The 14,497-nt window shown below is 36.2% G+C and overlaps 2 protein-coding genes across 3 annotated transcripts in view; one reads left to right on the top strand and one right to left on the bottom strand.

Moving 5' to 3' along the window:
* Positions 1-14,497, bottom strand: part of slc37a3 (solute carrier family 37 member 3) — a 307,587-nt gene that overhangs the window by 227,607 nt on the left and 65,483 nt on the right. The window lies entirely within an intron of this gene.
* On the top strand, positions 5,304-7,700 carry cdkn1d (cyclin-dependent kinase inhibitor 1D). 2 transcript variants are annotated; one of them, XM_056260363.1, is made up of 3 exons: positions 5,304-5,430; positions 6,942-7,408; positions 7,525-7,700. In XM_056260363.1, the coding sequence occupies exons 2-3, from the start codon at positions 6,946-6,948 to the stop codon at positions 7,581-7,583; spliced, it is 522 nt and encodes a 173-aa protein (XP_056116338.1). In that variant the 5' UTR covers positions 5,304-5,430; positions 6,942-6,945; the 3' UTR covers positions 7,584-7,700. The 2 variants fall into 2 exon arrangements, with proteins under 2 accessions (XP_056116338.1, XP_056116337.1); XM_056260362.1 differs by lacking the exon at positions 5,304-5,430 and adding an exon at positions 5,600-5,737.

The following is a 14,497-nucleotide window of genomic DNA, read 5'->3' on the forward strand; positions in this document are numbered from 1 at the left end:
TCTGTAAATCTAGATCTCTGCTCTTTTTTTACTTTAATACCGGCATCGGCCCCCAAAAACCCATATCTGTTGGGCTGTAATGTTGGCATGCCATACTGATACAATTCTTCAGTGCTAAACCTTTGAAAAATACTATTTCATTGCCAGATGGTCTTATTTTGTGAAAATAGAAGAAAATGTTTACCTTACCTCTTGTCTATTCTGCAGATGCTGTTCTTCAGGAGTTTCCACAGTCAAGTGCCTCTGATGTGCGTGCAGCCATCAGACGCAAGTGTAATAATGAGCAGTTCAACCAAAAAAATCTACGTAATATGTAGTATGTATGTTTGTCAAGTGCAGTGGTGCAATGATTGATAATGTTTTATGGTGTTCCTCACTGTTGTTTATTTTCACAATTTCTACCTCAAGTCAGACGTGTCAAAAGTGTTTTTTTTTTTTGGCTTCAGCCACCAAAACAGTGGACATAACGATTCTGATGTCACAGGGAATCTTTACAAAATATAAATCCCTTTTAGTTTGGTGAGTTAGCTGTTTTCTAAAATGCCTACATCCCCATAAAGCTAGTTAAACAGTGCTCTTATGTATCCTTAAACCTGTCATGTTTAGATAAGGTGGGTGATATATGACTGTTTCATATGTTAATCAATGGACTCTTATAAACACATGACTTTATTTACTGAATTTGGCTTGTCAGTTTGCAAGCTTTGATGTCTGGCCATAAGTTCTTTTGCGACTTCTTCTGTCCGTTATCTTAAGTAATACTGTGACGTTGAATTAAAACTATTCTGTCCTAATACTTTCCATAAGTTTCTAGAAAGTGTACTTTCTTTTTATTTTTATAATGTTAGTGTTAGTGTTGTATACTGTGTTAGTATTAATAGTACATTGCCAATACTGTGTTAGTATTTGCCACCATACAAATTCACCACACAGTGGACTCAATCACCTCCCTGTTATCGTTGTGAATGCCCAAACTATGACCAATAAAGTACTTTTTTCACCTGCAAGTGTGTTGAGTAGTCCCTTATTTAATTCAGCCTTCATACTGGTAGCCTACAATAGCTAACCAAAAAGTAACAGAGTAATAACATATATTGATAAGTAGCCAAAAAGTGTACTTTGTTTCTAATTTGAATAAACCCAAAGTAGAACTGAGCATACTATAATCACAATAATAATATTTTAAAAGTATAATGCTTTTATATTTGTAAGACATTCAAAGTGCATTTTAAATGTACTTCTAACACAGATATGGTACACTTAATGCTTATTAATCAAGCATGTATATCATTACATACAGCGATATACTTCAAGTATACAAAGTATACTTGAAGTGGTTCCATTTTAGCACGTAAAAGTACACTAAGTACACTTCAAATTGTGCTTTTCTACAATTAAATTACAACTAAAATATATTAAGTACAAAATTAGTTGTTCCAAAATAGCATGCTTCAAGTTAAATAATCATTAACAAACTTGAAGTATACTGATGATTAGTCTGGCTTTAAGTATGCTCAAATATGCTAAGATTTAATATACTTAACACATTTATTTTTCACCTGGGAGCAACTACATTTACAAAATAATTTTGGGAACTGAAATGTTCCTGTTACTTAAACATAGAGGTAACATGGCAGTAACAATGTCATGATTTTATTTTATTTGATTTATTTAATTGTATCAAGAATGCCTTACACATGAAACAAAAAAGGCATCAAATACAATCGAGAATAAAAACCTTATAAAGTCCAGGACTTGTTTACATTGTGGTCCTCAACACATAACATCAGGACAAGACACTTACAGGTTGTGTGATAATCAATGACATAACATAAAAACATTTTTCTTAAATAAAAACGGTAAGGCCTTGATTTTCTTTTTGAAAGAGTTCATGCTGGAAATGACTTTAACTTGCCAATCTAACTGCAGGGGCAGTTCCTTTCCCTAACATATAAGCAAAGGTTCCTTTCCCTAACACTGTCTTAAATGTATAAGGACGGAGGTCTGAGATGCTGCCACGAGTGTAGATATTGTGTGTGTGTCCTTTACCTTAGTAATAAGACACGACAAAAAAAAAATGGGACATTACCAAACAATATTTTATGGGTCATGATCAGCCTTGACATAATAACACGAGACTCAACAGGGAGCCAGATGAGCTCAACAAATTGTGACCATGAGACCTATGGCCCAGGTTCAGAATTACTCTTATTAATTTATTCTGTGCTGTTTGCAGCCTCCCTTTATCAGCGATTTCAGGCCCAAAAAGGGCCCAAACATAAATGATCCCATTCATCTAATCTTTCCTAACGATCCGCTAGCTGCCCGCCCCATAAGCAGGCCGTCTCTGAGATCTGCACACAAAAACAATTGGGTTCACCAACCAATCACTTTAACAGGAGGTCTGATATGCTGCCACGAGTGCACTTACTACAATAGTAACAGTTACTACAATAGAGTAATGCCTTTTAAATAAAGCAACATACAGCAAATTCTCAATGGGTCTCGTCTTCTGCTGGACTGAGGCACTCTACTCTTCAGCACAATGGTGACCTCAGAAAACTCAAACAACAGAAACCTTTTAAATCCCAACAGAACATTAAACACTAACATGTCTCCCAAGATCTTAGTAGAAGGGGGTTAAACAACAAAAACAGCATTACCAGCTTCACTTATTACTAACCAGATTTACTTTATTTCTGTCATACGTCTGCAGAAGTTCTTATTGAGAACTAACAAAGGTTTAGATGTTGATGATTTTATTGAAAATAATAAAATTTTACAGTCACCATTGTGAAGATTAGTGTTTGCTTTAGTTGGGCTCTTGGCTTAACAACATTAGTTTTTCTTTGGCTGCTGTAACTGTGTGTTTATACGACACAGTCATTGTTGCTTTAAAAGGAAAGAAAAATTCTTTGGATAATCTGTTGGGTATTTATTTATGGTGACATATTTGGTTCAATGCATTTGTATATTTTATTGTGATTGCTGCATTTTAACAAGAGGATCAACGCTGTTGTGGTAATCAGACACTTTTGATCATACATCAAACAAAATATTTTAAACTGCTTTTATATTTAGACACAGACAGACATCAAGAATCAGTGTATGAATCTCAATGACGGTGACATGCTTCATGCTGCAATGCATGCTGGGAACCATGGATGAGTGTTATACTATGGTGGCTCTCAGAATTCATTGCAGCATAACTAAAGGTTAAAGAGAATTAACAAATCACAGATTCTTGATTTGAACAAGAATCTCTTGACAAGAATCTGTGATTTGTTAAATCTCTTTAACCTTTAACTGACAAAAGTACAAAGAAAAGATTTTCAAAGTTTCCACTGACCAACCACCATTTTGATGTTGATGGCTGCAACGCACTCCAAAAAAGTTGAGACAGAGGCAAATAAAAGTGAAAGACAATAGAATATCCAAATTAAACTCTTTTGAAACAGACCACAATAACTAGGTGAACTAACTTTCACCATCTACCATACATAATATTGTGAAAAGATTCAGGGAATCCAGAGAAATCTCAGTACATGTAGGGCAAGGCAGGAGATCGTTGAATGTGTGTGACCTTTGACACCCTCAGATGGCATTGCATGCGAAACCATCATGCTACTGTTAAATATATCCACATGTGCTGTGCTCAGGAGTACTTTGGAAAACCGTTGTCACTTATAACACAGTCTGACGCTGCATCAAGAAATGCCACTCGAATCTCTGTTACGCAAGGAGAAAGCTATACATTTGTTCAATGCAGAGATGCTGCTGAGTTCTCTGGGCCGAGCTCATCTCAGATGATCCAAAACACAGTGGAAATGTGTGCTGTGGTCAGATGAGTCCACGTTTCAGCTTGTTTTTGGGAAAAACAGACATCGAGTTCTCAATCCCAAAGACGAAAGGGACCATCCAGACTTTCATCCGCGACAGGTACAAAAGCAAACATCTATCATGGTATGGGGGTTCAACAGTGCAGACGGTATGGGTGACTTGCATGTGTGTGAAGGAAACACTGACGTGGAGACATATTGGGATTGTACAGAGACATTTAATGGCTTCAAGATGACATCTTTCCTGGGAAGCAAGAGCCTCATTCCAGGCTTCATGGAATGAGCTTGACTGCCCACATGCAGTCTGGATCTGTCTCTTATTGAAAATGTATGACCCATCATGAAAAGGAGAATCAGACAATGAAGACTACAGACAGCAGCTGTCTTAAAACAGGCAAGATTGGGCAAAAATTCCACTTGCTAAACTGCAATAATTAGTATATTCAATTCCCAAACATTTAAAAAGTGTAATTAAAAGGAAAAGGAAAGGTGATGTGACACAGTGCCTCTGTCCTGGCTTTTTTGGAGTGTGTTGCAGCCATCAAAATCAAAATGTGTTTATTTTTACAAAATATACTTAAGTGTTATGGCTGATATTAGGAAAATATGTAACCAACCAACTTTGCATCTGTGAATATATAGTAAGATACAACAAAATACCATTTTGCAATTAATAAATAAACAGACAAACAAATACATCTCACGAGGGATCATGCCCCGCTAAAACGGTTCCCACTTCAACTGTCTATGTTCAGAACATTAGTTTTGAAATGTTTGGAAATGTTCAATAGGGGTGCCATCTCTGTAAAGTTTTATAAATTTGTAGACATTTTTAATGAGACATTTGTGTAATTAAATAATAGTTAATAATAGTGTCTGATAGACCTGTTTAGACAAGCTAAATCAAGCATAAATTCAATAGGGGGTGCCATCTCTGTAAATTATTAGACATTTTTAATTAGACATTTGTGTAATTAAATAATAGTTAATAGTGTCTGATAGTAGACAAGCTATCCATTAATCAAGCAAAACCTTGCAAATTAGCCTTGCAAATTGATAAAAGAACACATTATGTACAGACACTTCATATTGTTATTTTGATGATTTGATAATTGCATTTAATATATTATACTTTTAATAATACATTTGCAATGGGTTTGTAAAAGCAGTTTTTATGCATGTTTTGGTTTGTGCATATTTTTATGCATGTCTTTCTTGCATTTACACAGTTTTGACCAGCACAGTCAACGCTGTGTGTGTCCCGAGCGCTTCGAAACAGTGAATCGTTTTGCGAAGCATTTGGTTAAATTGATTCAATGCTTAAGAAAGGTTCGTTTCTCCCAGCATAGATTCATATTTTTATCCATTTCTGCTCTCCCTTCTCTTCGTCGTAGCAGAAGAAAATCAAATGCAGTGTGTGGCTCCTCCTCGTCACGTTGCAGATCAACGTGACTGGAGTTCCTGGCCGCGCGCCTTAGATGAACGTGACACGAGAAAAACAACGAATGTGTGTCAAGCGCGCGCAGGGGTTGTGGTGGGGATTTGACCTACTTTCCACATGTGTATGAGGATACGTTAAGACGTGGAAAAAGTACGTCAATTTTACAAATATATTTTGACTATTTTATTTTGTCAATGCATTAAGTAGATAATTTCTTGTTTTTGACTTGGGGTTACATAATCGTTCTTATTGAATGCAGTGCTGTGCGTGTCACGTGACTGTGGGCAGTCCTGCCATCATAACAAACAACTAGCAATCAGATGAGTTTGAGAGCTTCGCTTCTCCTGTCGTGTTTGTAGCTCAGGTCGTTAGTTTATGTCATTGATCAGAAAGTGCATTAGTAACGGTAGCTGTGGATTTAATCTCCCTCATCCAGAGCTCTGCTTTTACTCGAATGGTGAGTTAATATATTTATTTATTTATTTTTTGACATTGACATATATCTATCTAGGGGGGTTTGAAATGCTTGTCTTCTGTTTAATTGGTAACGATATTTTATTAACAATTTAAAGGTATTTGGCAAGAGTGACGGAACAGGAGGTGTCAGACATTCCTGTTGTGTTTTCTCCCCTCTCGTGCGCGCGTGTGCTCGTGAAGTGTAGTAGTGTAGTGTAGTAATTTGATAGGCGTGCCGCGCCTACTTTTTCGATGTAAACAAGTATCACTCACAATTTTCTCCTTCAGTGGTTTCGTGCGATCGTACAGAGTTAATTTAATTAAAATGACTGATTTCATTCATGAAACACACTCTAAAAATGGAGCGTCAGTATAGAAAAAAAAAAAAACACAAGACAAAGTGAGTCATTCGATTATTATATTTATAATTTGATATTAAATAATTATTTATATATCGCTTATTTTTTTACATTTATTTAAAAACACAATACAGCTTTTAGTTCAGTTTCTGAATTTATATTAATTAAGAATTAAGTAGTTTCGCATAATCATTATTTCTTGGACAAAAATAAGTTTTTATTAGATATGTATATGTTTTTAAACTCTCCACCAAAACAAAGTCATTCAAAAAAGTAAAAAATAAATGAACCCCAACCCCCCCCCCTTCCCCTCCCCCTCCCCCTCCCCCTTTTTATGCCCTTTGTTTTTGTATTACCATTTTCAAAATCATTTAATCAAAATATTAGTTGCCATAAAGGTTTTTGAAAACCATATTAAACCAACATATCCATGTTGTGTAAAAATATATATTGTTGGTTTAACTTAAAAAAAGTAAGTTATCTGGTTGCCTTAAAATTGAGTTCATTGAAATTAAAAAGTTCTGATAAATCATGAAAATATTTTTTTACAGTGTAAGAACTTGGTATTGTAAACAGCATCTTTATGTTGGACATTTACCCATATACACAGTGAGTGCAAAAAATAACTTGACACTTAAAATCACACTTAAAATGTATGAATGCCTTTGCATTACACACAAATGTGTGGACGAGGATAACTGACTTCATGCAATCAACAAAATGCCATTGGATTCAAATACATTGAGAGAAAATTATGTAGAAAAGTGTTGTGCAAGTAACACTAGACAAATGTACTCTAATGCCTATACTTTTGGGGCATTTCTCTCCTTTGTCCATGTTTGACAGGAACATGTCCCTGACACCAGCTGCATGTGATTTTGGGCTGCTGGACAGACAGGAGGAGGACATAAAACCTCAGGCAGCTGTAATTCGGCGGAACCTTTTTGGCCCTGTGGACCACCAGCAGTTGCAGCAGGACTTCCAGAGGCTCTTCTGCATGAGCGTGGAGAACGCCAAACAGCGCTGGAACTTTGACTTTCAGAGGGACCAGCCTGTCCCCGGCTGCGTTGAGTGGGAAGAGCTGCGGTGCCAGGACGTCCCAGCATTCTACCATAGCTGTGTGGTCAGGCCCGGTATGGCAAAGCAAATGGTGGAAGCAGCTGTTGGAGAAGGATCCTGCGCTTGTTCTTCTCAAGCAAAGGCCACAGAGAAATATCTGGAGCTTTGGACCAGAGGAACTTTGAGGGGAACCAAGCCAGAGAAGAGAAAGGCTGCACTGCTGGGGGTCAATAGCAGACAAGCAAACATCACAGGTATACAGTCGCACACTTTACATTCTGTTTCATTGGGTTAAAGCCAGATGTGAGCAGGGACATTGCAAACAAAATGAATAATGTTTAAGGCTGAATAAAGCTTTTCTCTCTTCCAGACTTTTTCAGAGTGTCTAAAAGAAGATTTCTTCATCACAAAGCTTCACCAGGACAGTAAACATTACTTGGACTTTTTTTGTATAAATGTACATACAATATTTGCACATGTAGCTCTTCTAACTGACCAGCAAATAAGACTTAATAGGCTATATACATATATATATATATATATATATATATATATATATATGCTGTACCTATTAAAAATCTTAACCTCTTGTACTTTTTCAGATTTTATTGTTACAACATGGAATCATGTCTATTTTAAATTAGATCCAAATTCAGATCTATAGTACATTTGAATAATTAGAAGCAATTGAATTCCAGTCATTGAATAAGCATTCACTCAGTATAAAAGTATAAAAATGTTCCATGCTGTGTTACACAGTCAAATTAGAAAATGTTAGGGATTTGTTTTGTTTTTTTCGTTTTTGTTTTTTTGTGCACTGAATATACATACATACATTTATTTTTATATAAGCAAGTACTGTGAATGTTTACAAAAATGCACTACTAAAGGACTGTTTGGTAACATCATAAACTTTTGCATTTCTCAGACTCAAAATGCATTGATCCTTTTAAGTGGCATCAGTGCCTGCTAACAATGTCTTACCATTATTCTGTCCCAAATCTGTTATTTATATTCCTGTTTTTATATATTACAAAAAATGTAACCTGAGCCATTCATGTTTTTCTTGAAGCATATACATTTTGGTATAAAATAAAAGTGACTATTATTACAGTTACTAGCAAACACAAGGTATGCTTCAATATATTTGAAGTTATGTAAAAAGAGATTTTGTAAATGTTTTTAAATGGATATTGCCCTGAGGAGTGTCTGACCACGTTTCCTATGATTGTGCATGAGGCTCCGTCTTGCCAAATTGGGGGAAAATTTTATATGTTGAAAAGCTACATTTGTCTTAAGTTTGAATCTTACCTGTAGTATTAGCAAAAATTGCAAGGATGTTTTCCATCAATCATTTATACCATACTTTTTACAATACTGTATTTTTGTCCTGTGCATGTGTGATTTACTCAAAAATATGTGTTATTTGTTCAATTAGCTATTTGTTTGAAATTATTTGGTATTAAAGAGGCAGCTGATGCCCAAAGTAATTGCTTACAATAAATAGAAAGCCTTAAAACTCTTTGAACTGCTGTCAGGAAGATTGAATTAAGCCACTAAAACAAACCCACATGCCAAAATATTAAACTGCAATTTAAACAGAATTTGTTAAGTAGAATTCCAGTTTCAGGTTTTTAAAGACAGATTTGTCAACTAGTTGTTCAGGCAAATAAACACACATGTTAAACATTTCTGATACATTCAGTGACTTCCTCTTAAAATTAGAATGAAAAAAAATGCAGTAATAGAAAATATTAGTACTCTACCTCATGAAATGACAATGACCTTAATTTTATACACACTCACACATGTATAAGAAAACAAATATGTAAAATGGAGCGTTTGTTTTTTCCCCTCAGAAGTATAGCAAAATGACAAGGAATTATCTTGAACTTCACTTCAGGTTTACAGGACGTTGTGTGTACTTTCATTGTTCAACTTTTTGAAAAAACTCACGTTCACTTAATTCTGCCATTCTGTGTTTTCAAGTGCCTCTTGATATCACCAATTAACTATTGTATTTTGCACTATATTTGGTCATAAGATGTGATGCCAGTTGACTTCTTTTACCCCGCAGCTTTTGTTGCAGATCTGTCAACAGTGTTGTATTCAGTGCATGATACCTCTTGTGAATTAGTAGTCATGTATATGATTGAATGTTACTTATAAAATCAGTTAGTATTAACATGTTTTACCATATGACTGATGTACGAGTTTGCATAGTATGCAAAAATCACTGATAAAATGTTTGTTTATAATGTTTTTGGAAGTATGTCTTTATTTGATTGTAATACACTGTGCATATCAGAATACAACTGAACATATACAGTTTTTTAAAACACTTTGGCACTGTTTTGACAAGTGCTACATTTTCACAGTTCACAACTCCAAACTAATCACTTGTAACATTCAAAACCTTTTATGTGCCTTCATTAAGGTCTACATATTTTTTGACATATAATTACTTCATAATAAGTGTAATAATCTAAACACGACTTGAATTGAATTGAATTTGTCTTTAATTTCAGACCGGTTTCAAATTTATGTTTTTTAGCCAAGATTTTAGAAAAACTGGGTTTTAAACAATTACAAACTTGTATTACATTGAAATCAATAGTTGAGCCTCTTCTATCAGGATTTAAGTCCTGCCATAGAACGTAGACAGTGTTGGTCAAGGTGTTAAATTACATTTTTCTATCATTGAACAATGCTCCTTGTCCTTGCTCCGTTACTTTTTTCGCTTTATTTGTTACCTATTTGTTGCTATCTTCCGAAAATACAATGTAGCATTTCATTGCCAAGCATTTCATTACAAGACATTTTTTTAAGCTTAACGAAGACAAAACCAAGATAATTGTTGTAGCATGCCCCCCGAACAAGGATGAAACTTTTACTGATGGTTTTATGATATTTAATCTTTATGAACCTTAATCCGTTCAACCATATCACCAACGTAAGAGCTGAAATGTATACAAAACATGTACTGATCAGCTAACATTGTTTACATTCACATGCTGTCTTACATTTGTGCAAAAACTTACATATTAACAGACAAAATGCTCTTATCTCACCTGATTTAACATACCTTTTGCCTCTTCAGAGGGGCTGCAAGTATTAAAGGGTTAGTTGTTCACCCAAAAATGAAAATTCTGTCAGTAATTACTCACCCTCATGTTGTTCCAACCCCATAAGACCTTCGTTCATCTTCGGAACACGAATTAAGATATTTTTGATGAAATCTGAGAGCTGGATCACTCCTCCATACTAGTCCATAGGCTCCTTCAGGGATTGAACTTGCCGGCCTCGAAAAGTTATTAAAGACATCGTTAAAATAGTCCAAGTGACTACAGTGGCTCAATCTTAAGTTCATCAAGCGACGAGAATACTTTTTGTGCACAAAAAAACAAAAATAACGACTTTATTTCAACTATTCATTTCCTTCTCTGTGGGCCTCGAGTCAGTTCACTAGTGTAATAGCGTAAGCTTCTGTTGTTGTACGTCACACGCATCACGCACATGACCAGCGTCGGCCAATAGTGAGCCTACGTGTGACCTTCGTTCCTCTTCGGAACACAAATTAAGATATTTTTTGTTAAATCTGAGAAAGACGAGAAAGCCCGACTGGTCAGAAGAACCGTGTTTACTGTTAGCCCAGTTAGTGGATGAACACTAGGCCATCCTTAAAGGAAAATTCGGGCCGGGTGTCACAGCATGGAGCGAGAAGCGGACGTGGGAGCTTATAGCGCAAATGATTAACAGTTCATTCCCCTGCTTGTGCGCACCAGGGAAGCCTGCTATTCATAACTGCAGTTTTTTTTTAGCCTGCAAGGTGGGAATGTCCAGTGGAAACAATGAACTGCGACGCAATAAGAGGTTCTGAAAATGCTGTAATGTTTGTGTGATCACTGCTTACAGAAGGTTGTGACAGACCCAAATCACTGCTGCTTTATTGCATTTTCCCATTTGCCAAATATCTTAATGTAGTGATTACTTTCATTTCTGGCGTTATGGCATTCCTGCGCTGTGTCTGAGATATTAGCTTGTCTCTAATAAGATCAGTCACAAACATGATCCCTGCACGATCTCATCTATAGCGTCTTATTAACTCACTGTCATCCATTGTCTGCATCACATTTTTTGGTATAAAAATCTTCATCATTCTGTTATTTTCTCCAAGAATCTTAATGCAAAGAGTAGCTCCTAGTGACAAAATTCTAAGAAAATTCTTAGAAATGTGGGCGTTTACTCTTATAAATAAAGAAAAAATCCTGGTAAAGAAAAAAGTAATTCAGAAAGTATCTTAACCCTTAAAAGAGGTCTTAAGGTCAAAATTGTTAGGAGTACGGACAAGGACTTTTAAGAGGCTTAAGAGTTTCTTTAGCAGAGGAGAAAATGGCAGAAAGACAAAGAGGGAGAAGAAATGTGTTGCAGACAATGGATGACAGTGAGTTAATAAGACACTAATGATTGACACCCGGCCCGAATGTTCCTTTACGGATGGCCTTGTGTTCATCCACTAACTGGGCTAACAGTAAACACTGTTCCTCTGTCCAGTCGGGTTCTCTCGTCCTTCTTGGTTTTGATTCCATGTTTGTTACATTAAAACCAACATTCAAACCAACATTCTTAGAATAGAGCCTTCAGGCTTTATTAGAAGGCTTAGAATAGAGTGATTTTAAAAGAGTTAAAATCACTCTTTTATTCCTTGTTGGACAACCAACCAATCACAGTCTTCAAAAGATTGTGTCATACATAGCAACGGGGTCAACCCCACCTCCTCACTAAGATGAGAGTTTTTGACTTTTCCTTACTCAGAGTTGCTCTCAGATCGGTCCCGAATCGCTCTTAAGCTAATCCTACGTAAAATAATTAAATTAAGAAAAGCTAAATTAAGAGTTTTCTGAGAGGATTCTTAGAATCTTTATGAATACGGGCCCTGGACATTAAGAAGTCTGCAGGGCCTGATGAAGTTGAGCCATTTTTTTTTTTTTTAAGTAGCTGCTGAGATCATTGCTGGCCCACTAGCTTATATTTTCAATTTATCATTAGAACAGAATGTTATCCCTGATGTCTGGAAATCTGCTCTGGTTGTACCCCTGTTGAAAGGTGGTGATCCAGCCAATTTAAATAATTATAGACCGATTTCTAAGCTATCAGTTATAGCCAAAATTGTTTAATCTATTGTCAGCGAACAGCTAAAGGAATTCTTTGTTAGTAATAGCATTTTGTCTAGGTTTCAGTCTGGTTTCAGAAAGAATCATAGTATGGTAACCGCCACTATAAAAGTTCTAAATGACATTACCTGTGCCCTATAATGGAAGATCATGTGTTGCAGTGTTTATTGATTTGACTAAAGCTTTTGATACAGTCAATCATGGTATTCTTCATCACGTCTACATTGTATCGGTCTTTCTGAAACCGCATTAGGTTGGATTAGGAACTATTTAAAGAATAGGTCCCAAAGGGTGCAAATTAAGGGGTCTCTTTCTGATAGGCTCAGTATTGAATCTGGTGTGCCACAGGGGTCCATTTTGGGTCCCCTGTTATTTACACTATATATTAACAATCTTGCTGATAACCTATCAGACGCAAGTATTCATTTATATGCAGATGACACCATAATTTATTGTTTTGCATCTTCCATTGACAGTTGCATTTCAAAGTTGCAGGAAGCATTTGTAATGGTTCAGCGCAACCTCCTCTCTTTAAAACTAGTTCTGAATGATAAGAAAACAAAATGCATGGTCTTTTCTAGGAAACGTAAGTGTGAATTTTCTCCATCACCTCTTAACACTCTGCAGGGTAAATCTATAGAACTGGTTTCCTCCTACAGATATTTAGGCTTTGTGTTGGACTGCGCAGTCTCATCCCAAGACGTCATATAACTGACGTCTTGGGACGTCTTTTGACCATACGTCAATATCCGCCTTTTTAGGGTACCCTTAAACGTCGGTTAGATGACGTTATCGGATCCTAACTCTACCCCAGACCTAAACCTACCCCTAAACCTACCCCGTCACCTAACTGACGTTAAAGGTAAAGCGTCAGTTGTATGACGTCCCAGGATCGTCATAAACCAACGTTTAAGGGTACCCTAAAAAGGCGGATATTGACGTATGGTCAAAAGACGTCCCAAGACGTCAGTTATATGACTTCTTGGGATGAGACTGTGTTATGTTGGAGGAGGACATCATTCAATTTACATGTTAAACAATTGGTATCTAAGTTAAGGTTACAGCTGGGGTTTTATTTTCGGAACAGTGCCTGTTTTTCACAGTCAGCCTAGAGAAAGTTGGTGGAAGCTACCTTCTTACCTGTCTAGATTATGGAGATGTTTTTTACAGAAATACCACTGAGGCTCTTTTACAATCATTAGACTCTGTTTATCACTCTGCTCTAAGATTTATAACTCGTACAAATTATTATACTCATCATTGTGCACTGTATGAAATGGTTGGTTGGCCTTCACTTCACTTAAGACGGTACAAGCATTGGCTTACTTGTGTACAAGGCCATAGTTGGTCAGCTTCCTCTGTATATGATTAGTCTATTAACTGTCAAGGGTATGTAAGGACCACCCATTGGTCCAAAGACGGAATCCAACGGCCTGGGCGAAGGGATAATGCGTGTATGTCTTTTCAGCGCTCCAGTGAAGTTCACTTAATTTATTAGAATTTAGTTTCAATATTACTTTAGCTCTACGTGTAATCTGACTCCAATTTTGACTTACAATCAAATTTAGATCGTGTTTTAATTTAGAAAATAATCATAAATATTGATTATGATTTAATTTAGATCTTTGAGTATTCTGAGTATCCCATACTATCAATTATTCATTCATTAAGGGACCCAATGCCGCATAGAGTCACACGCTCCGGGTTTACGTGGATCTCACGGACACAGTCTTGCCAGTCTGATCTTGGTCAGAGGGTGCAGGGTTTGCTAATACCTCTTAAGTCGGTTGCCTACTGCTCAATCATACAAAAAAGTGTAGTTTATTTAGCCACTTCCATACAACTTGCCAAGTCAGTGATAGACAGAAATCAAAAGGTCTTCAGATGACGTGCCTACTGCTCCGTTCATAATATGCGCCTTTAGTTTGACCTATCCTGGACACAGAGCTGCAGTAGCACCAGCCTCCTCATAATCTACTAAAATAATGATTTCAGAATACTTCAGAATAAATCAAGATGTAACATTTATTTGTCAGGTAAAAATGGATCATGACAATTAAACAAGCAACAGCCAATTCAGAAATAATAAATACATGACATCAATTACTCAAAGATGATTCTAAAAGTAAGCAATGCATTCCTGACAGAGACACACAGTAGTGTGTGAGT

The sequence above is a fragment of the Rhinichthys klamathensis genome, unplaced genomic scaffold, assembly GCF_029890125.1.
Source record: "Rhinichthys klamathensis goyatoka isolate OS25496 unplaced genomic scaffold, OSU_Roscu_1.1 h1tg000176l_1, whole genome shotgun sequence".
Lineage (NCBI taxonomy): Eukaryota > Metazoa > Chordata > Actinopteri > Cypriniformes > Leuciscidae > Rhinichthys > Rhinichthys klamathensis.